General features: G+C 51.5%; 1 protein-coding gene across 1 annotated transcript; it reads left to right on the forward strand.

Annotated features, from left to right (window-relative positions):
• Positions 1-726: 726 nt before the first annotated feature.
• Positions 727-21,296, forward strand: LOC127576391 (zinc finger protein 271-like). The gene is made up of 7 exons (XM_052026906.1): positions 727-785; positions 2,608-2,764; positions 5,384-7,216; positions 10,912-11,105; positions 11,328-12,111; positions 14,989-15,125; positions 20,708-21,296. The coding sequence occupies exons 3-7, from the start codon at positions 6,092-6,094 to the stop codon at positions 21,288-21,290; spliced, it is 2,823 nt and encodes a 940-aa protein (XP_051882866.1). The 5' UTR covers positions 727-785; positions 2,608-2,764; positions 5,384-6,091; the 3' UTR covers positions 21,291-21,296.
• Positions 21,297-21,535: the final 239 nt, after the last annotated feature.

The raw sequence follows: 21,535 nt of genomic DNA on the forward strand, positions 1-21,535 counted from the left end.
CCTTCAAGATGACGTTGACTGTTTATTTCCCTGCCTGACCTGCTGAGTTCCTCCAGCACTTCACGTGTATTGCTCCAGATTCCGGCATCCGCAGAATTTCTTATGTCTCAAGCTTACAGAGTAGGCTCTTTAATATCATGCAACAACAAGAGGTAAAGGAATGCGTGAGGAGCCTCCCAGGATTCTCACAACCCCTCAGCTCTTTCTCCTTGTGCATTTTACCATTTCTTAATTCATCTGGATTGGACGGAACGGTCATGAATGAATCCTGATTAGGGTCCAGATCCTTCCAGAGAACATGAAAATTCTGGTCGCCGACTCCTGGGAGTCCCGCCCTCAGCTGACGTTGATGAAAGACCATATTCCATGTTTCCTAACCACAAAAGGAGGGGCCCGCTCGGCCCATCGAGTCTATACCTGCCCTGCATAACAAGCCGACACTTTAGCCCCCCCCCCCCCCATTAGTTTTCACTGAAACCTGCTCTCTCCACGTTCCTGGTGCGGAGCCACACCCGTTGCCTTTTTTCCAGGGCAGCCCGGGTCCGGTATCACAAAACGCGAGCTTGAAGCAGTCGAGCGCGGACGCCAGGACTTGGCTGCAGAGGTTCAGGCACCAGGCGCCGGCACAGAGGAGCTGCCCCTCCCGGCACCGCGCCTGCGCCGTTCGGGAGAGGCGCCGGCGTTGCCGGCAGCGCGCCTGCGCCTTTCGGGGGAGGGTCGGCGTTGCCGGCAGCGCGCCTGCGCCTTTCGGGAGGCCCGCTGTACTTCCTGGGGCCGGGCTGGCGGTGAGTTCGGGCGGGCTGAGGGAGGCAGGTAGAGGGTGAACCGGCGATGTCGCTGGACCAGGCACCGGTTCTCTCACGTCCCTGGGGCCCGGCACGGCCTGTGCATGGTTTACGCGCTGCATCTGCTCCAGCCCTGCCGCTCCGGGCTGTCCGGCTCCCTTGCTCCTTGTGAAACCAGCGAGCTGCAGGAAGCCAGGGGCAGGGAGTTCGACCCTGGAAATCCTCTCCGTCCTAATCCCACCTCCCGCTCTGCTCCCCGCAGGTTGGCGGGGGTTGGGGGAAGGAATAAAGTGCTCCTCCCAGCCTGTTTAATGGGGGAGGGGTTTCTCCCTCCGCCATCCGTTCAGGCAAGGAGTTCCAGGTCTCCCCGCAGAGTCTGGAGGGAAATGAAGTCATTGAATGCTTCGAAAAGAACGTGAGAAATGGTTGGAGGAGGAGGCCGCAGGGAACCCTCCCACCTGCACTGCCATTCTGACCTCACCATCTACCTGTTGTGACCTTGCACCTTATTGCACTGCACTTTCTCTGTAGCTGTGACACTTTATTCTGTACTGTTACTGTTTTTACCTGTACTACCTCAATGCACCCTGTACTAACTCAGTGTAACTGCACTGTGTAATGAATTGACCTGTACGATCGGTATGCAAGACAAGTTTTTCACTGTACCTCAGTACAAGTGACAATAATAAACCAATACTGATGTAAATTGGCTTATTATTGTCACATGTATTGAGGTACAGTGAAAAACTTTGTTTTGTATGCCGTCCATACAGATCAATTCATTACAACAGTGCATTGAGTTAATACAAAGGAAAACAATCACAGAATGCAGAATAAAGTGTCACAGCTACAGAGAGAGTGCAGTGCAGATCAGATCAGACAATAAGGTGCAAGGCCATAACAAGGCAGATTGTGAGGTTAAGAGTCCATGTTTTCGCACTAGGGAACCTTTCAATAGTCTTATAACAGTGGGATAGAAGCTGTCCTTGAGCCTGGTGGTAAGTGCTTTCAGGCTTTTGTATCTTCTGCCCATAGGGGAGGGGGAAGAAGAGAGAATGTCTGGGGTGGGTGGGGTCTTTGACTATGTTGGCTGCTTTACTGAGGCAGCGGGAATTGTAGACAGAGTCCGTGAAGGGGAGGCTGGTTTCCGTGATGTGCCGAGCTGTGTCCACAACTCTCTGCAGTTTCTTGCAGTCATGGGCAGAGCAGTTGCCGTACCAAGCTGTGATGCATCCGCATAGGATGTGATCTTGGCCTCAGCGCCACTTCCAGCCTGTTTTCCCAGAACCCTTTATCACACATCCAACTAAAATGCGCCCAAATTTGTCTTGAATACATTCAGTCCCTCATCCTCCACAACTCCCTGAGGTTGAGATTTTCTAAGATCCGAGATTTTCCTGAGAAGGTTGGACTGGTATCACTAGTGGAGCCACTATCTCACAGTTCCAGGTTCAACCTTAATCTGACGTGCTGCCTGTGTGGAGTTTGCACGATCTTCCTGTGACTGCGTGGGTTCCCTCTCAGCACGTCGGTTTCCTTCCGCATCTCAAAAGTATGTGGGTTGGTAGTTAATTAGGCACTGTAAATTGCCCCTAGTGCACAGGCGAGGGATAGAACCTAGGGACGGGGGAATGATGGGAAGAATGAAATGTGTGGAGTGGAATTAGCGTCTGAAGGTTAGCACGGACTCGGTAGGTCGAAGGGCCTGGTTGCGCTGTCTCTGACTCTTGGAGGAGTTGCTCCTCATCTCCTCAATGATTTGCTGTTCTTTGTCCCTTGTCATTAGCTATTTCTGCTAAGTGATCCAATCCACTCTTTCCAGGCCTCTCATAACTTTATGGACCTGCTCCTGCGCATCTGGGACCTTCTGGCTCGCGTGGAACATGTTGGTACCACCACTCCCGTGTCCAGGACCCACACCTGCAGCCTCAGTGCCTGTTAAACCAATAGAGGGCTTTCTTCGGTGCAGGGATTTCTGGGTAAGGATGGACCCCATGGAAGCTATTTTAAAGTAAGATTTTAAGCAGTGACTCTCAGGACTTCAAATCATCTCTTGTTGCTTTACTGCCAATAAAGAACCTTCTAATTGCAGTCACCAGAGCAGGCTATCCAGAGTCAGTGAGCTCCCACTAACAACATAGAACACCACAGCACAGTACAGGCCCTTCGGCCCACAATGTTGTGCCGACATTTTATCCTGCTCTAAGATCTATCTAACCCTTCCCTCACACATAGCCCCCCTATTTCTCTATCATTCTTGTGTCTATCTAAGAGTCTCTTAAATGTCTTTAATGTATCTGCCCCCACAACCTCTGCCAGCAGTGCGTTCCATGCACCCACCACTCTGTGTAAAAAAAAACTTACCCCTGACATCCCCCTTATACCTTCCTCCAATCACCTTAAAATTATGTCCCCTCGTGTTGGCCATTGCCGCCCTGGGAAAAAGTCTCTGACTGTCCACTCGATCTATGCCTCTTATCATCTTGTACACCTCTATCAAGTCACCTCTCATCCTCCTCCTCTCCAAAGAGAAAAGCCTCAGCTCACTCAACCTATCCTCATGACATGCTCTCCAATCCTGGCAACATCCTGGTAAATCTCCTCTGCACCCTCTCTAAAGCTTCCACATCCTTCCGATAATGAGGCGACCAGAACAGAACACAATACTCCAAGTGTGGTCCAACCAGAGTTCCACAGAGCTGCAACATTACCTCGTGGCTCTTGAACTCAATACCCTGACTAATGAAGGCCAACATTCCATACACCTTCTTAACAACCCTACTGACCTGCGTGGCAACCTTGAGGGATCTATGGACGTGGACCCCAAGATGCCTCTGTTCCTCCACACTGCTAAGAGTCCTGCCATTAACCTTGTATTCGGCTTTCAAATTCGATCTCCCGAAGTGTATCACTCCACACTTACCCGGGTTGAACTCCATCTGCCACTTCTCAGCCCACTCTGAATCTACAGCAACCTTCTACACTCTCCACAACACCACCAACCTTTGAATCATCCGCAAACTTACTAACCCACCCTTCCACATCCTCATCCAAGTCATCCAACCCTTCCCTCCCACATCCACAACAACCAGGTAACCTTCTGTGGATGTTGACTGTGAGATTAATGGTGACCAGGACTGAAAAGCTTCAGCAAAGAAGGAGGCCTTCTGGCCATCAGTGCCACTACTGGCTCAATGCAAAGATAATCCTTCCAATCCTACTTTCCTGTCCTCTCTCCAAAGCCTTGCAGATCAGTTCCCCTTTTGAACAGGCCAACTGAATCTGTTTCCACCAAGCCATCCGTTCCATGTGCATTCCAGACCTGAGCCACCCTCTGCTTAAAAATTACTTTTCAATTGTGCTATTGGCTCTTCTGCTGTTCATTTTCACTGTATGTCCTCTGCCAAATAGTACTGATTCTCTCTATCCTATCTACACCATAATTTTTAACCTTTACAGTCTCTTCCTCACCTCCGTTCCAAGGAGAAAACCCAGCTTCTCATCCCTGGTGAAAGGGTCTCTCCCCAGGGTGAACCTGTTGGTGTTCAGCAGGTCCTCGTTCCCTGGAATCTTTCTCGGGCTTTGGGGATAACTCTCCAGCTCTTTCAAAATGTGCCAAGGGATTTTTTTGTGTCCACCGGGAGGAGCTGACGAGGCCTCAGTTTGAAGGCTCTTGCAAACTATGTTGCTTCTGTCAACCAGGAGTCCCCTGGCACTATATTGGAACTTCTGTGCTTAAGCTTCTAACCTTCTGACTCAGAAGCAGGGGAAGCTCCCAACTAAATCACAGCAGGTCAGAGAAACTAAGATTAGTTTTTCTGAGAAACAAAGGAAAAAATATCCAGATGAAAAAACACGATGATGCTGGAGGAACTCAGCAGGCCAGGCAGCATCCGTGGAGAAAAACAGGCGGTCAACATTTTGGGTCGGGACCCTTCTTCAGGACCGAAGATAGGAAAAGGGGAAGGCTAATACGTGACGAGACCAAATGCAGACCAGGTGACCATTTCACAGAACACCTGTGCTCCGTCCGTAACCGCGATCTGCATCTCCCCGTTGCCAGTCACTTCAGCTCCCCCTCCCACAATATCACTGATATGTCAGTCCTCAGCCTCCTCCACTGCCAGGAGAAGTCCAAGTGCAAACTGGAGGAACAGCACCTCATTCTCCATCTTGGAACCTTGCAGCCCAACGATATGAACATTGAATTCTCCCACTTTAAGTAATCCGCCCCCCCCCCCCCCCCAACCAAGGCTTCTTCTCTTCTTACTTTTCCTAACCCTTTTTCCCTCTCTCTCCTTTGACCCATCCCCCAGAGGATCTGCTCTCCCCTCCTCCCCCACACCTGCCTATCACTGTCTCTTACCTGCATCTACTTTTCACCACCCTGTGCGCACCCCGCCTCCCCTCTTTTGTCCACCTATCACTGCTCTGCTTTTCCCTCCTATATATTGGGCTTCCCCCTTTTCCTATCTTCAGTCCTGAGGAAGGGTCCTGACCCGAAACGGATCAGGGATCATCTCCACAGATGCTGTATGGCCTTAGTTTTTCTGAGTCTCTGCCCTGTTATTTGACGATTTTGCAAACTTCTTTTGCAGGGTTTTAGAAGTGAAGGATTTGCATGGGTGGATCTCAAACCCAACAACACGTCAGAACTGCAGCCTCACTCTGTTCAACAACACCCGAATGTCATTGTCCTTTGAAGGTGGAAGCAGAGATGCTTGTCTGTTTGATTCTTGGGCAAAGATTTCAAATGACAGAGCCACCGGCAAGGCAGTGAGGCTGATGCAGCCCAGCGAGATAGTTACAGAGCACTGACAGTGGAAAGAGCTTCAGGGCAGTGCACAGCCAGAGATGACACCATCCACACTGGGAGAGAAACTGCACCCATTCCGTGTGTGCTTGAAGTTTTGGTGAATTAACCAAGTGAGCGACCATGTAAAATTTCTGAAGGAGTGATATCAGTGCAGACTTGCAAGAGAAACAATTCCTCGTCCCAGATGGAAACTTGTGGGTCATGCCAGGGAGTAACTCCACCTCCTTTGTGTGCAGAAGTGGTTCATTGACTTGTCCTCCTGCTTAGAACACCGTTGTCTTCACACCAAAGTGAAACCACTTCAGTGTTCTGACTGGGGGAAAAGAAATGTCAGGCAAACCAGGGCCCTAACACTGGAGAGAGGCTGGACAGCTGCTCTCCACGTGGAAGACAAATTCACTCAGTCATCCCTCCCCACTGACTTCACGTGGGGAAGAAGCCGCTTGCCTGTTGCGTGTGTGGGGAGGGATTCACCCGGTTGTCCAACCTAATGGGACGCAAGCGTGTCCACGCCGAGGATCGTCCGTTCACCTGCTCCGAGTGCGGGAAGGGATTCACCCGCTCATCCGACCTGATGAGGCACCAGCGGGTCCACACCGGGGAGAGGCCCTTCACCTGCCCTGAGTGCGGGAAGGGATTCACTCAGTCGTCCAGCCTGCTGACCCACCAGCGGGTCCACACCGGGGAGAGGCCGTTCACCTGCCCCGAGTGCGGGAAGGGGTTCACTCAGTCGTCCCACTTACTGTTGCATCAGATTGTCCACACTGGGGAGAGACCATTCACCTGCTCCGAGTGCAGGAAGGGATTCACCCGCTCATCTGATTTACTGTGGCATCAGATCGTTCACACCGGGGAGAAGCCATTCAGCTGCTCTCAGTGTGGGAGGGGGTTCACTCTGTCCTCCGACCTGCTGAGACACCAGCGGATCCACACTGGGGAGAGGCCCTTCACCTGCTCCGAGTGCGGGAAGGGATTCGCTCGGTCCTCCAACCTGCTGACCCACCAGCGTATCCACACCGGGGAGCGGCCATTCACCTGCCCCGAGTGCGGGAAGGGCTTCACCCGCTCGACCAGCCTGGTCACCCACCAGCGGGTCCACACCGGGGAGAGGCCCTTCACTTGCCACGAGTGCGGGAAGGGATTCACTCAGTCATCAGACCTGCACTTACACCGGGTCGTTCACACTGGGGAGAGGCCATTCACCTGCTCTGAGTGCGGGAAGGGCTTCACTCGGTCGTCTGACCTGCTGAGTCACCGACAAGTCCACACCGGGGAGAAGCCGTTCACCTGCTCCGAGTGCGGGAAGGGATTCACTCGATCATCTGACCTACTGAGCCATCAGATAGTTCACACTGGTGAGAGGCCGTTCACCTGCTCTCACTGCGGGAAGGGCTTCACCCAGTCCTCCAACCTGCTGAGGCACCAGCGGGTTCACACCGGGGAGAGGCCGTTCACCTGCTCGGAGTGCGGGAAGGGGTTCACCAGGTCATCCAACCTGCTGAGACACCAGCGGGTTCACACCGGGGAGAGACCGTTCACCTGCCCCGAGTGCGGAAAAGGATTCACCAGGTCGTCCAACCTGCTGAGACACCAGAGATTTCACACCGAGGATAAAGTGTAGATATCTCCTACGTGAGAGGCATTTAAACCCTGAGACACCAGCAAGTTCACAAGTGCCGGCAGGCTGTTGGATTCTGCAGTTATGTTGAACACACTCAGGACTGGACCCAGGTAACTGGACGATTGGTTAATAATTGGAATTAACAACCCCTGTAACTGGGGAAGAACTTCACACTCTGCATCAACGCCAAATAAAATGTTCTGTTTCCAAAGCCCTGGATGTTTCCAAGGATTCCAGCAGTGTTTATACACCATCCCAGCCGCTCCTCATCTCAGTCTGTTGGAATGTTCTTCTGTACCTTTCTCCCCTCGATCTGTGGAGACACGAGAGATTCTGCGGATACTGGAATATGGGGCAACGCACACAAAACGCCGGAGGAACCCAGCGGGTCGGGCAGCGTCTGTGGAGCAGAGTGGACAGCTGACGTTTTGGGTCGAGACCCTTCATCAAGACCAGTTTTGCCAGCTCCAGTCCAGATGAAAGGTCTCCACCCGAAAAAGTCGGCTGTCCATTTCCCTCCACAGACACTGTCTGACCCGCTGGGTTCCTCTGGCGTTTCGTGTGTGTGCTGCTCCTCTCGATCTTTCCCCAGTTTTTGCTTGAGTGCATCTTTATTGTACACATTGCTGCTGCTCTCTGCGTGGGGAGATCCCCCCCACCCTCACCCTAACTCCCAGTGGACTCTCTGCAGATGAGGGCTGGTTGGTGTCCCTTCCAAACAATCCCTAGGGTCAGGGGAGGAGTTATTTCCGTTTTTAAAGTGTTTATTCCCAGCTTTTTGTCAACCTTGAAAGACAGAACATAGTGACCTATAAAGGGCTGGGGACCACACACCTTGAGAAGGGGAGGGGAGATCTGCTCTGATCGGTGTGAAGTCTGGGAGCCGAGTGAAGACACGGGGGGTTCTGCTCAATGGGATGGGGGTCACAAACCGTGAGCGAGGAAGGGGATGAGAATGGAGGACAGGAGGGGCTCAGTCCAGGAAAGGCTTGAAGGGTCTGCATAGGGGGCTGGAAGGAGAGAGAAAGAGATAAGATATTTATCAGTCACTTGTGAAACAGTGAAATACATCTTCTTGCATTTCTGAGAATATGCTGGGGGCAGCCCGCAAGTGTCGCCACTCTTCCGGTGCCAACATAGCACGCCCACAACTTCCTAACTCATACGTCATTGGAATGTGGGAGGAAACTGGAGCACCCGGAGGAGAGAGCGAGAGACAGAGCCCTGGTTGCGTGGAGGAGAGTCCAGGGAGGTGTGAGCAGGACTCGAGGTAGGCAAGGGACACCTGGCATGTATTGGCTGGGAGCACCCGGGGCACAGTGGGCCTGAACCCCAGGGTTTGGTGGGAAAGCAGGAGAAATGGTTCTGGAAAAACGAAACCTGTACAGGATCCGGAGTGGGATTGAATGGGCAGAGCATCGAGCCACGGGATCTCCCTCCCAGCAAAGAAGGGAAGGCGTGCATTGGTATAGTGCCGCCCACGCTCCGGGGACGTCCCACAGGCTCTGCGGCCCAATGAAGAGTCGCCACTGCTGGAACAGGGAGAACTCGGCAACCAGTTGATGCACAGCAAGGTGCTGCGGGCTGGGGGTCAGCTGGCAGTCTGTTTTTTGTTTGGGGGGGGGGGAAAGAATAGTTGAAGGGTAAATATTGGTTACAACAGGTCGAATGTTATCAACTAGGAATGGCCATGGATAGTCTGGGATACCAGCAGGTGTGAGGAACGAATCGCTCCCTGTGTGATCAGTGTGGAGGAGAGGCGGCGAAGTGAACGCCCCGTCCTGGAGCTGTAGGTGCTCATGGAGAGAGAGAGAGACAAGGAAACATGGTGACAGGGGAGCAGGAGCAGGAACCTCATCAAACCAACCTTGGAGGAACAACACCTCATGTTCCGCCTTGGGATTCTCTAACCTGATGGCCTCAACATCGATTTCTCGAACTTCTGGTAACCCCATCCCTTCTTTTGCCCCCCACTGCCTTGTCTTCCCTTATTCCTGTGGCTCCCTTCCCCTGCCTTGATGACCTGCCCATCTCCTCTCCTCCCCTCCCCCATCCTTTATCCCATGGTCCACTGCCCTCTCCTACCGGATTCCTCCCTCTTCAGCCCTTTGCCTCTTCCTACCTATCACCCCTCAGCTTATTACATCTCCCCCACCCCAGCCCCACCCCTACCCACCTACCTTCCCCCTCTCACCTGGACTCACCTCTCCCCTGCCTGCTTGTGCTCCTCCCCCTCCCCCCACCTTCTTATTTCTGGCTTCTGCTCTCTTTCCAGTCCTGATGAAGGGTCTGGTCCCGAAACGTCGACTGTTTATTGCCCTCCACGGATGCTGCCTGACCTGCTGAGTTCCTCCAGCACGTTTTTATTGTATATTAAGCCAACGTACCCAGGTGTTGCTCATGCAGAGGTTGAATGTTCTGCCGTGATATTATCGAGGTTGGGAGAGACAGTCCCATCGTTTTCAGAAGTGTTCGAGGCATCATTTATGCAAACTGCTTGCATTGTTAATCTTTGTCCTTGATCACAGAAAAAGTGCACAGGAGGATGATCTGTGGCCGATTCTGGCTCATGGAGAGAGTCATTCCATTAGTTCCACTCCCCTCTTTGCTGTTATAAGACTATTGAAGTATGATAAGATGGACTCTTATGGACTCTTAAGATGGACCCTAGTATGATAAGATGGACTCTTGACCTCACGATCTACCCCCTTACGACCTTGCACAGTATCATCTGCCTGCACTGCACTCCCTCTGTAGCTGTGACACAATATTCCTCATTCTGTTATTGTTTTCCCTTGTACTACCTCAATGCACTGCTGTATTGATCATTGTAATGAACATTAAATCCTCCCACTTCAGGTCTTCTCCACCCCCCCCCCTCCCCCCCACCAGGCTTCTCCTCTTCTTCCCTTTCCTAGCCTCTTGTTCTCCTACTTTTTTCCTCTCTCTCCTTACCTTTGACCCATCCCCCGGTGGATCCGCTCTCCCCTCCTCCCCCGCACCTGCCTATCACTGTCTCTTACCTGCATCCACCTATCACCACCCTGTGCCCACCCCGCCTCCCCTCTCGTCCACCTATCACTGCTCTGCTTTTCCCCTCCTATATCGGGCTTCCCCCTTTTCCTATCTTCAGCCCTGAAGAAGGGTCCTGACCTGAAACGTTGACCACCTGCTTTCTACTCCACAGATGCTGCCCGGCCTGCTGAGTCCCTCCAGCATCAGCATGTTTTTCATCCAGATTCCAGCGTCTGCAGTCCTTTGTTTCTCTTGTAATGATCTGTATGGATGGCATGCAAAACAAAGTTTTTCACTGTACCCCGGTACATGTGACAATAATCAACCGATTCACCTTCCCCCCCCCCCCCCACCGTCCGGAAATTTGGACTCCAGTCCGGGATTTATCCAACACTCCTTTTGAAAGTTATTATCCAATCTGCCTGTACCCTCTTTGCAGGGTGTGTGTTCTAGACTGCAGCAAAACCGTGCGCTTAATCCTTTCTCCAGCCTCTCCTCTGGACTTTACGTCCGCGTCCTCTAGTTAACGCCTCGCCCGTCGGTTAATAGGGGTTTCTCCGCAGACGGGGGAATGTGAAACACACTCGCGTCCAGGTTAAAATGCCGAAACTGACAAGCGGGGAGAGGCTTGTGGCGGGGTCAGGACAGCTCAGTGCCCCCGCCCGGATTTGTAGGGGGCGGCGGCGGCGCGGAGACCCGATGCAATGAATGAGCCGGAACTCCCGCCCTCCACCTGCGCCGCTCCGCGCAGCATCCAGTGCTGGGACCTTGGGGATATCCCCCCCTCCTCTAGGAACCGGGAGCTCGGGCGGACCTTGGGGATTCCCCACAGGGTCCGGGGGCGCGGCCAGGCCGGACCTGTCGCAGGGTAGCGGCCCGCTGTGTCTCTGGAGCTCGGCCCCATTCTCCCCCAGCCCGGGGGGGGGGGGTCCTCTTGTCGGCTCCGGGCCGCGCTCCAAGCCTCGGGGTCGATTTCATCCCCGACCCGGCGCTCAGCTCCTACCTGCCGCCGAGCTCCCAGAGCCTCCAGCGGGCCGGGGAGGGACCGTCAGCCGCTGTGTGAGTGGGAAGGAGTTCACTGATTTACCTCCCTGTTCACACCCTCCTGTCTCCACAGCCATGAACCCCTTTCACTGCCCCGACTGCGGGAAACACTTAAGCGATCCAGTGACCTGATGAGACACCAGCGGGTCCACAGCGGAGAGAGGCCGTTCACCTGCTCCCACTGCGGGAAGGGGTTCACCCACTTGTCCCACCTGGTGATACACCGCAGGGTCCACAGCGGGGAGAGGCCCTTCATTTGCTTGGAGTGCGGGAAGGGATTCACTCGGTCCTCCACCCTGGTGACACACCAGCAAGTCCACACCGGGGAGAGGCCGTTCACCTGCTCTGACTGTGGGAAGGGGTTTCTCCGCACATCCAACCTGGTTATACACCAGCGGGTCTACACCGGGGAGAGGCCCTTCACCTGTTCGGAGTGTGGGAAGGGATTCAGCCAGTCATCCGACCTGGTGATCCATCAGCGGATCCACACCGGGGAGAAACCATTCACCTGCACTGAGTGCGGGAAGGGGTTCATTCGGACCTCTGCCCTGCAGACCCACCAGCGTCTTCACACAGGAGAGAGGCCGTTCACCTGCTTGGAGTGCGGGAAGGGATTCATTCGGTCGTCTGATCTTCTGGTGCACCGGCGGATCCACACCGGGGAGAGGCCATTCACCTGCCCTGTGTGCGGGAAGGGATTCACCCAGTCGGCTGATCTGTGGAGACACCAGCAGGTTCACACCAGGGCGCGGCTGCACACCTGCTCCGAGTGCAGGGAGGGAATTATTTACCTGTACAAACTGGTGACCCACCAGCTGCAGGTCCACCCCGTGATGTAGAGTTCACCTGCTGCGAGTACAGGAAGAGATTCGCCCGCTGACACACCAGCATATTCACAGCGTGCGGGGGTGCAGGAGCATTCGCCTGCTCCAAGTGTGGTCTGGGATTGACCTGGTCCTCCAAGCTCCTGAAACACCAGCGACCTCACACTGAGGTGAAGCTCTGAATGTACCTCTTGTGGAATATTTAAACATTGCAGCTGCTGAGACACCAGATTCTGCAGATGTTGCTGCTGGTAAGAACCTCGATTGAATCGCTTGTTACCAGGCACAGTTGTGGTCTGGTTCTGGTGATGTGACTATAACTGAGCTGGAGTATAATATTATGCATCCATGTCAGTAAACTGTTTCTTTTGTTAAACATGCAGTCTCAGGCACTCAATTGTCTCTGTAATCCAGAGTCCGGACAGTACAAAGACTAGCCAGTGGAACCTGCCAATGTCAATGGGGAGATGTGAAACTGCAGATGCTGGAAATCCAGAGCAATGCACAAAACGCTAGAGGAACTCAGTGGGTCGGGCAGCATCTGTGGAGGGAAATGGACAGGCCAGGTTTCGGGGCGAGACCCTTATCGATATTGGTAGGGCTGCGGGCGCAGCCTTGTGGGGCACCAGTGTTGAGAATAATCGTGCTGGAGGTATCGCTGCCTTTCCTCACTGATAGGTATTGGTTTATTATTGTCACTTGTACCGAGGTACAGTGAAAAACTTGTCTTGCCCCCACCCACACCACCACACCCCCCCCCACACCACCACGCCCTCTCCCACCCAGCCCCCACCCCCCCCATACACCCTGTATGATCTTCATTCATCTTATCCTCAGCAATAAAACTTTCCTTTCAACACTTCTGAGTTCCCTGCCTTCCTCCTAAAATACTATTGGTATTGGTTTATTATTGTCACTTGTACTGAGGTACAGTGAAAAACTTGTCTTGCATACCGATCAATTCATTACACAGTGCAGTTACATTGAGTTAGTACAGAGTGCATTGAGGTAGTACAGGTAAAAACAATAACAGCACAGAGTAAAGTGTCACAGCTACAGAGAAAGTGAAGTGCAATAAGGTGCAAGGTCACAACAAGGTAGATTGTGAGGTCAGAGTCCATCTCATTGTATAAGGGAACCATTCAATAGTCTTATCGCAGTAGGATAGAAGCTGTCCTTGAGCCTGGTGGTACGTGCCCTCAGGCTCCTATATCTTCTACCTGATGGAAGAGGAGAGAGAATGATCCGGGTGGGTGACAGTGCATATGAACTCTGCTAACCATATTTATGGACTCTTCCCCTCCCCTCAATCTTTACACTTCACATGACCATATTACCCCATTAATTAAATATATGATTGTTTTTCATTTCACTGTCTGCCTGGATTCTGTTTCTCCCATTCCAACCATGACTTCTTTCAGTTTTCATCCCGTAAAAATTCTCTCTGGAACTCCCCACTGCTACACTTCCAAATTCCCAACCATCTCAGCCCCTGGTCCTTGTTCCTGACACACTGGAGTGTGTGAGCAGTGGCTAACAGGGTCCACCGTGTGTTGTTCCTTGATGGCAGTCACAATCTCTGCACAACAACCTGTGCCCAATGCAACAATTATTGTCCCTGTTTAAAAAAAACTTCAAATTTTTCTGCAATTCTGGTCACCCTGAGTGCACATACCACCAGGCTCAAGAGCAGCTTCTATCCCACTGTGATAAGACTATTGAAAGGTTCCCTTATGCGATGAGACAGACTCTTGACCTCGCAATCTCCCTTGCTATGACCTTGTCTACCTGCACTGCACTTCCTTTGCAGCTGTGACACTTTACTCTGCATTCTGTTTTTGTTTTCACCCTGACCTGTAGTGTGTAGTGAATTGATCTGTACAAACGGTATGCAAGACACGTTTTTCACTGTACCTCGGCACAAGTGACAATAATAAACCAGTATCAATAACCATTACAGGAAGGATGTGGAGGCTTTGGTAAGGGTGCAGAAGAGGTTTACCAGGATTAGAGGGTATGAGCTATGAGGAAAGGTTGGGCAAACTTGGGTTGTTTTCTCTAGAGCGTCGGATGCTGAGGATAGAGCCGATGGGAGTTTATAAAATTATCAGAGGCATAGATAGGGTAGAAATCAGAATCTTTTTCCCAGGGTAGAAATGGCGATTACTAGAGGGCATGCATTTAAGGTGAGAAGGGTAAAGTTTTAAAGGCGATGTGAACGGAGGGCGATAGGCGCCTGGAACGGGCTGCCAGGGGCAGTGGCAGAAGCAGATACGATAGCGGCGTCCCAGAGGCTGTTAGACGCATGTGAACATCATGTGACTATCTAACACATGGACAGAGAGGCGCTTTTTTTGGACCCTACGATGCAGGCCATCGGGACGAGAGAATTTGTCCGCCTTGAGCGGCCCAATTACACCTGGACATTCTTCTCCGATGATAATTCCTCCCCTTCCTTCCAGTTACGGTGCTGCCTTTGTACCAATGACTTCCGCCTCAGACCAGGACTGAGCTCCGCCCCGGCACTCGGATTGGTTGGAGGACCGGTCCTCCAGGCCCTCCCATTGGTCGACAGGGCAAGTCATACTTGGAGAAGGGTGTTTCGTTGCGCCCAGTATGTTGCACGGGGCAAACATCTAGTTCAGGAACTAACCGATATGTATCACTGAGGCGCTGATTCCGTAGTTATAAACACCTTTGCTGCATTGAAACCGGGTTCACTTATCCGCGTCTGCAGCCTTTAACAAATTATTTGCTCGACGGAGTCTGCACATACTGGAAGCTGGAGCAACAAGCAACCTGCCGGTGAACACAGCGGGCCGAGCAGCGTCTGTGGGAGGGGGACAGGAATTGTCGACGTTTCGGGTCGAAACCCTGCATCAGGGATCATCTGCTGAGTGGGCAGAGCGTATTCCGTGTCCTGGAGCATTCTGGGTATCGGAAGCCGCCATTGCACCGCGGAACAAAATCCACACCGGCAGCTTCACAAGCGGCGAGAAGGAACGTGTCCTCATCGAACGGTATGTTTTCCGCGGGCAGCTCATTCGATTTCTTTTATGTTAAATGCTGTGACTGATCACTTCAATTAATCACTTTGGGTCAACATTTCCCACCTGGAGTTCATATTCGGTAAGAACACGAAATGGGGTGTGTTGGTTGGGCAGTGGTGCACTGCCGGACTCCAAACAGTGTGCGACAGAAAGTGGAGCAAACGTCCAGAGAGGTTTGTGCAACTACCCTGACATTAATTGGAACAGTGTTAGAGCAAAGAATAAAGGAGCATAATTCTTCTATTCAAGACAACTATTGAAGTTTAGTTCATAGCAAGATCTAGCCAGAATGGACCTAGGTTTAGGGGATGAGCCTGGCGAAGTTGGAAGGGTGGTGAGAGACGGGGAACATAACTCAGATAAATTTCATTTTTTGAGGGCGAAAAAAAAGTTACCTCTGAAGGTAAAGTTCTGAATTGAAGTTAGGCCAATTTTTCCCAGATTGAGGCACGAGTTAGCACAAGGGGACTGGAAACAGCTCCTGGAAGGTATTGGTTTATTATTGTCACTTGTACCAAAGTACAGTGAAAAACTTGTCTTCCACGCTGATTGTACAGGTCAATTCATTACACAGTGCAGTTACATTGAGTTAGTACAGAGTGCATTGACGTTGTACAGGTAAAAACAATAACAGTCCAGAGTAAAGTGTCACAGCTACAGAGAAAGTGCAGTGCAATAAGGTGCAAGGTCACAACAAGGTAGATCGTGAGGTTAGAGTCCATATTGTATAAGGGAACCATTCAATAGTCTTATCACAATGGGATAGAAGCTGTCCTTAAGCCTGGTGGTATGTGCCCTCAAGCTCCTGTATCTTCTACCTGATGAAAGAGGAGAGAAGAGAGAATGACCCGGGTGGGTGGGGTCTTTGATTATGCTGGCTGCTACACCAAGACAACAAGAGGTAAAGACAAGAGTCCAAGGAGGGGAGGCTGGTGTCCGTGACGCGCTGGGCTGTGTCCACAACTCTCTGCAGTTTCTTGCGTTCCTGGGCAGAGCAGTTGCCGTACCAAGCCATGATGTATCCAGACAGGATGCTTTCTCTGGTGCATCAATAAAAGTAAATCGGCATCAGTTCAATTTCCTGTCAGCAAAGCATGGGTGTCAAGGCTTACATAGGACAGGATAAGGTAAAGAAGGGGATATCCAGTGTTCAACACTGCAGAAAGTCAAGAAGACTACAGAAGGTGCAGGGGTTAAAAAGTAAATGACATACACCTAAGTGGACATCTGTCAACACACTCACACACAGATGGCACAGATACCCTTGCACACTACCTCATCTTCAGCCCTCTCAATCACTTTGGTCTTGATGCCTCATCTGTCCTGCCTCTGTATCTCCTGTCCTTCAGGTCCCGTCACCCATTAACCTACAGACAGCAGCTCAGTGCACTGGGCAGCAACCATCAATGCCGACTCTGCAGGATCCTCTAAATCCGCTGGCGGGAACACTTTGAGTGTTTCTCGCAGACCAGCATCCCCACCAGCGAGGCTTTAATTACACACGGCCGGCTCCCACAGGCAGCCTGTGATGATCATACGGTTGATATCAGACTCCCGGAGCAGACACTCCATTCCAAGCAAGAGCATCCGGATGGCATTGAGATCCCCTTTCTTGGGTGCACACGGAAGCTCGGTCTTGAAGGTGGAAGGAGTGCACTGCTGCCCAAACAACACACCCAGTCACCCCATCACCCCACCTCCGGCTGAGTCCAGTATTGGGCCCTTCGGGCAACTTGGAACTCACAGATCTGGACTGCAATTATGTCATTCCTATCGCCAAGTGACTGTATAAGAAAAAGGAAAATGAGGAAATTAGGAAGACAAATAGATTTTTTAGACTACTTCTGGGGTAGTCTACAACGCTGTGGAATGAATATTGAATTTTCCGATTTCAGGTAACCTTCATTTATACAGCACAGTAACAGGCCCTTCTGACCCAAAGAGTCCGCGCCGCCCAATTACACCCATGTTAACCTACTAACATTCTCCCCGTGTCTGCGTGGGTTTCCTCCGGGTGCTCCGGTTTCCTCCCACATTCCATAGACGTACGGGTTAGGAAGTTGTGGACGTACTATGTTGGTGCCAGAAGTGCGGCGACACTTGCAGGCTGCCCCCAGAACACTGCACAAAAAGATGTATTTCACTGTGTGTTTCAATGTACATGTGACTAATAAATATATCTTGTCTTAACCCATACGTCTTTGGAATGTGGGAGGAAACTGGAGCACCTGGAGGAAACCCACGCAGTCATGGGGAGAACGTACAAACTCCTTACAGGCAGTGGCCGGAATTGAACCCAGGTCGCTGGTGCTATATTAGTGTTACGCTAAGCACTACGCTACCTACTTCCCACTGTGTCCCTTTCTCTCTCTCGATCTATCTGGGTTCTCCTTCACGTGCGCGTGCGCACGCGCGCACACACACACACACACACTCCCCTCCCCCCCCTCCCCTCCCCCCCACAATCCCCTTTCATCCAGTTTCTTTCCCTTCCCCCCACCAATTCATGGGCACAGCCCTCCCCACCACTGAGAACATCTTCAAGAGGCAGTGTAAGTACCAAGTAACCTCACCACCCAGGACATGCCCTCTTGACGTTACTACCATTGGGGAGGAGGTACAGGAGCCTGAAGAACCACACTCAACGTTCCAGGAACAGCTTCTTCCCCTCCGCCATCGGATTTCTGAACAGTCCATGAACCCATCAACACCACCTCGTTATTCCTTTTGTTTTTGCACTATTTATTTCTTTTTGTAATTTACAGTAATTTTATCTCTGCACTGTGCTGCTGCCGCAAAACAACAAGTTTCACATCATTTGTCAGTGATAATAAACCTGATTCTAGTTTAATCTGATTCTGAGTTAACCTGCCCATCACCCACACACTCCTCCCACTGGGTCCCTCCCGCTAATGTTCCCATCTGCCCACCGTACCTCCCTTACTTGGTTCCCCTTCACCTTCCTTTCCTATCACATTCCACCTATCGCCTCCCAGCCTGTGTCGCTCTGTCTGCCCTCAGCTCCCTCCTCCGACTAAATCTGTCCATCGCCCTGCATCCCCTCACCTCTTTACACTGGCCATCCCCCCCTCTACCCTTCCAGTCCGTGAAGGGTCCTGACCGGAAACGTTGACTCCGTTTCCCCCCCCACAGATGCTGCCTGACCCACTGAGTTCATCTGGCAGCTCGGTTTTTGGCCCCAGATTCCAGCGTCTGCAGTCTCCATGGGGGTGGGATTGGGGGGGGGTGGGTACTGGGTTTGGGGGGTGGGTGGCGGGGGATGTTGACAGATAAAATCAAGGGAGAGTTGAAAATGTTTAGAAATATCTGAACAGAAAGAGGATAACGAAAGAAAGGAGGCCGCCAATCAGAGATCGGAGCAGTAACCTGAATGTTTTGGCAGAAGACGTGTCAGGTTCTAAATGAATACTTCGCACCAAACCTCACGAATGCGGAGGACTTTACACGCGCTTTTGTTCAGGAGGAAGAGTGTAAAATATTAAAAATATACTGGATAGAGGTATTTCAAACCTTTTCTGTGCTTTTTAAAATAAATTTTAAGCGAAATCCTTTAACTGCATTATTTGGGATTGCTGGAGAAAAAGATGTAATTTTGGAGGACTTTCGACTTGCACATATTGGCCTTTATTTCTCTTATAGCCAGGAGGGCTGTGTTGCTTAAATGGAAGGAAGATATTTCCCCCACTCATGTTCAATAGCTACGGGATGTTATGACATATCTAAATTTAGAGAAGATCCATTGTTCAATTTCTGGATCTAATCTGGACTTTCAAATATTGTGGGGACCTTTTTTTGAACTACTTTCAAAACCATTGATTTGGTGCTTAAAGTACAGATACTGGCTAATACTATTATGTCTTTAGGGTTTTTTTTGTCTTTTTTTTAAACCAAACAGCTTCGGTCATGGTAGTGGGTTTAGATTTTTTTATTTTATAAAATTATTCCAATTTATTAATACTAATTAGTTATCATTTGTGTTTATCAATATGAGGTAGTGATTTCAAGTGTGATTCAATACAATGCATTTTGTAACATTTTGTCTTTTCTTTCATGTGCTTTGTATTTTCTATCTGGAATTAATAAAAAATATTGCTAAAAAAGATATTAAATATGACAAAGTTGGAGACGAAAATAGGAAGAGATCCAACATCTTTAAAAGTGGATAAATCACCAGCCCAGGTTAAATGCATCTCAGCCACCTCAGAAAGGCAGAAAATAGAGAGATTTATCTGTTAGCAAGATTAGGAATGTAACTTAAGGCGTGAACTTTGGCTCTTTCTGAAAAGTCGTCGGTCTGAAGCGTTAACCGAACTGAAACACATTTCTCTCCACAGAGGAGACGCAGGAGAGACGGCAGATTGCTGGTAATCTGCATCCACGGAGGGCAATGGACACCAAGGTCCTAAAGAAGGGTCTCGGCCCAAAACGTCGACTGTCCATTTCCCTCCGTAGATGAGAAACACGATGACGCTGGAGGGGCTCAGCAGGCCGGGCAGCATCCGTGGAGAAAAGCAGGCGGTCAACGTTTCGGGTCAGGACCCTTCTTCAGGACTGAAGATAGGAAAAGGGGAAGCCCGATATATAGGAGGGAAAAGCAGAGCAGTGATAGGTGGACAAAGGAGGGGAGGCGGGGTGGGCACAGGGTGGTGAGAGGTAGATTGCAGGTAAGAGACAGTGATAGCCAGGGGCAGGGCAGGAGGGGAGAGCAGATCCACCGGGGGAATGGCAGATATCCTCCATAGATGCTGCCTGACCTGCTGAGTTCCTCCAGCGTTTTATGTGTTTCTCTCCACAGATGTAGTTTGACTGCTGATTATTTCCTGCTTTTCCTGCCAACATCTGCACTTATTTCTCAGTTCAAGGATTCCTTTTATATGTACTTGCTTAACCCAAATTCTTTGTTTTCGATCTGCAGCTCCACTCGGGGGTAGGGGAACCACCAGCCCGCTCAACCCCCATTCCAGGGGGTGATCCAGGTCCCGGTGCAAATGATTGACAGCCCTCCATTCCCCTCCTGAGATGCTGCCCGACCTGCTGAGTTTACAACATAGAACATTACAGCACAGTACAGGCCCTTCGGCCCACCATGTTGCGCCGACGTTTAACCTACCCTAAGATCTATCTAACCCTTCCCTCCCGCCAACCCCTCCATTTTTCCATCATCCATGTGCCTATCTAAGAGTCTTCTTGAATGTCCTGAATGTATCGCTTCTACAAACCGTTCCACGCAACCCCCCACTCTCTGTGAGTCCCTCCATCGTTCTGTATGCTGCAGCACAGGAACAGGCCATTCGGCCCACAGTGTCTGTGCTGAACACAATGCCAAGTTGAACTAAATCCCTTCTGCCTGCACTTGATCCATGTCCTTACATTCCCGGCATATTCATGTGCCTGTCTAAAAGCCTCTTGATGCCACTATGCTATCTAACCACTGATTCACGCACTCCTTGTCTCCACAGCAATGGACCCACTTCAATGCCCCGACTGCGGCAAACACTTCAAGCGATCCAGTGGACCTACTGAGACACCAGCGGGAATCACAGCGGGGAGAGGCCGTTCACCTGCAGTGACTGTGGGAGGGGGTTCACTCGCTCGGCCAACCTGCTGACCCACCAGCGGGTCCACACCGGGGAGAGGCCCTTCACCTGCCCTGAGTGCGGGAAGGGGTTCACCCGCTCGTCCAACATGGAGATACACCGGCGGCTTCACACCGGGGAGAGGCCATTTACCTGCTCCGAGTGCGGGAAGGGATTCACCCGCTCATCTAACCTGGTGATACACCGGCAGGTCCACACCGGGGAGAGGCCGTTCACCTGCTCGGAGTGCGGGAAGGGCTTCATTCGGTCGTCTGAGCTTGTGATGCACCAGCGGATCCACACCGGGGAGAGGCCGTTCACCTGCCCTGTGTGCGGGAAGGGGTTCACTCAGTCCTCTGACCTGCGGAGACACCGGCGGGTTCACACCAGGGAGCGGCTGCACATCTGCTCCGAGTGTGGGAAGGGATTTATTTACACGTACAAACTGGTGACCCACCAGCGGCGGGTCCACCCTGGGGTGTGGAGTCCACCTGTTCTGGCTCCGAGAAGGGATTCGCTCAGTCATTCCACCCGCTGACACACCAGCATATTCACAGCATGCGGGGGTGCAGGGGCATTCGCCTGCTCCAAGTGTGGTCTGGGATTGACCTGGTCCTCCAAGCTCCTGAAACACCAGCGACCTCACACTGAGGCGAAGCTCTGAATCTACCTCTTGTGGAATATATAAACATCACAGCTGCTGAGACACCAGATTCTGCAGATGTTGCTGCTGGTAAGAACCTCGATTGAATCGCTTGTTACCAGGCACAGTTGTGGTCTGGT

The sequence above is a fragment of the Pristis pectinata genome, chromosome 12 (assembly GCF_009764475.1).
Source record: "Pristis pectinata isolate sPriPec2 chromosome 12, sPriPec2.1.pri, whole genome shotgun sequence".
Taxonomy (NCBI): Eukaryota; Metazoa; Chordata; class Chondrichthyes; order Rhinopristiformes; family Pristidae; genus Pristis; species Pristis pectinata.

What these genes read in the sequence shown, in the direction of transcription:
- LOC127576391 (XM_052026906.1), top strand. Translation starts at nt 6,092, where the DNA reads ATGGGACGCAAGCGTGTCCACGCCGAGGATCGTCCGTTCACCTGCTCC. An exon ending in CAGGCCGGACCTGTCGCAGG is followed by an intron (nt 11,106 to 11,327) that starts GTAGCGGCCCGC and finishes CTGATTTACCTC; the next exon opens with CCTGTTCACACCCTCCTGTC. An exon ending in GAACGTGTCCTCATCGAACG is followed by an intron (nt 15,126 to 20,707) that starts GTATGTTTTCCG and finishes CTGAGACACCAG; the next exon opens with CGGGAATCACAGCGGGGAGA.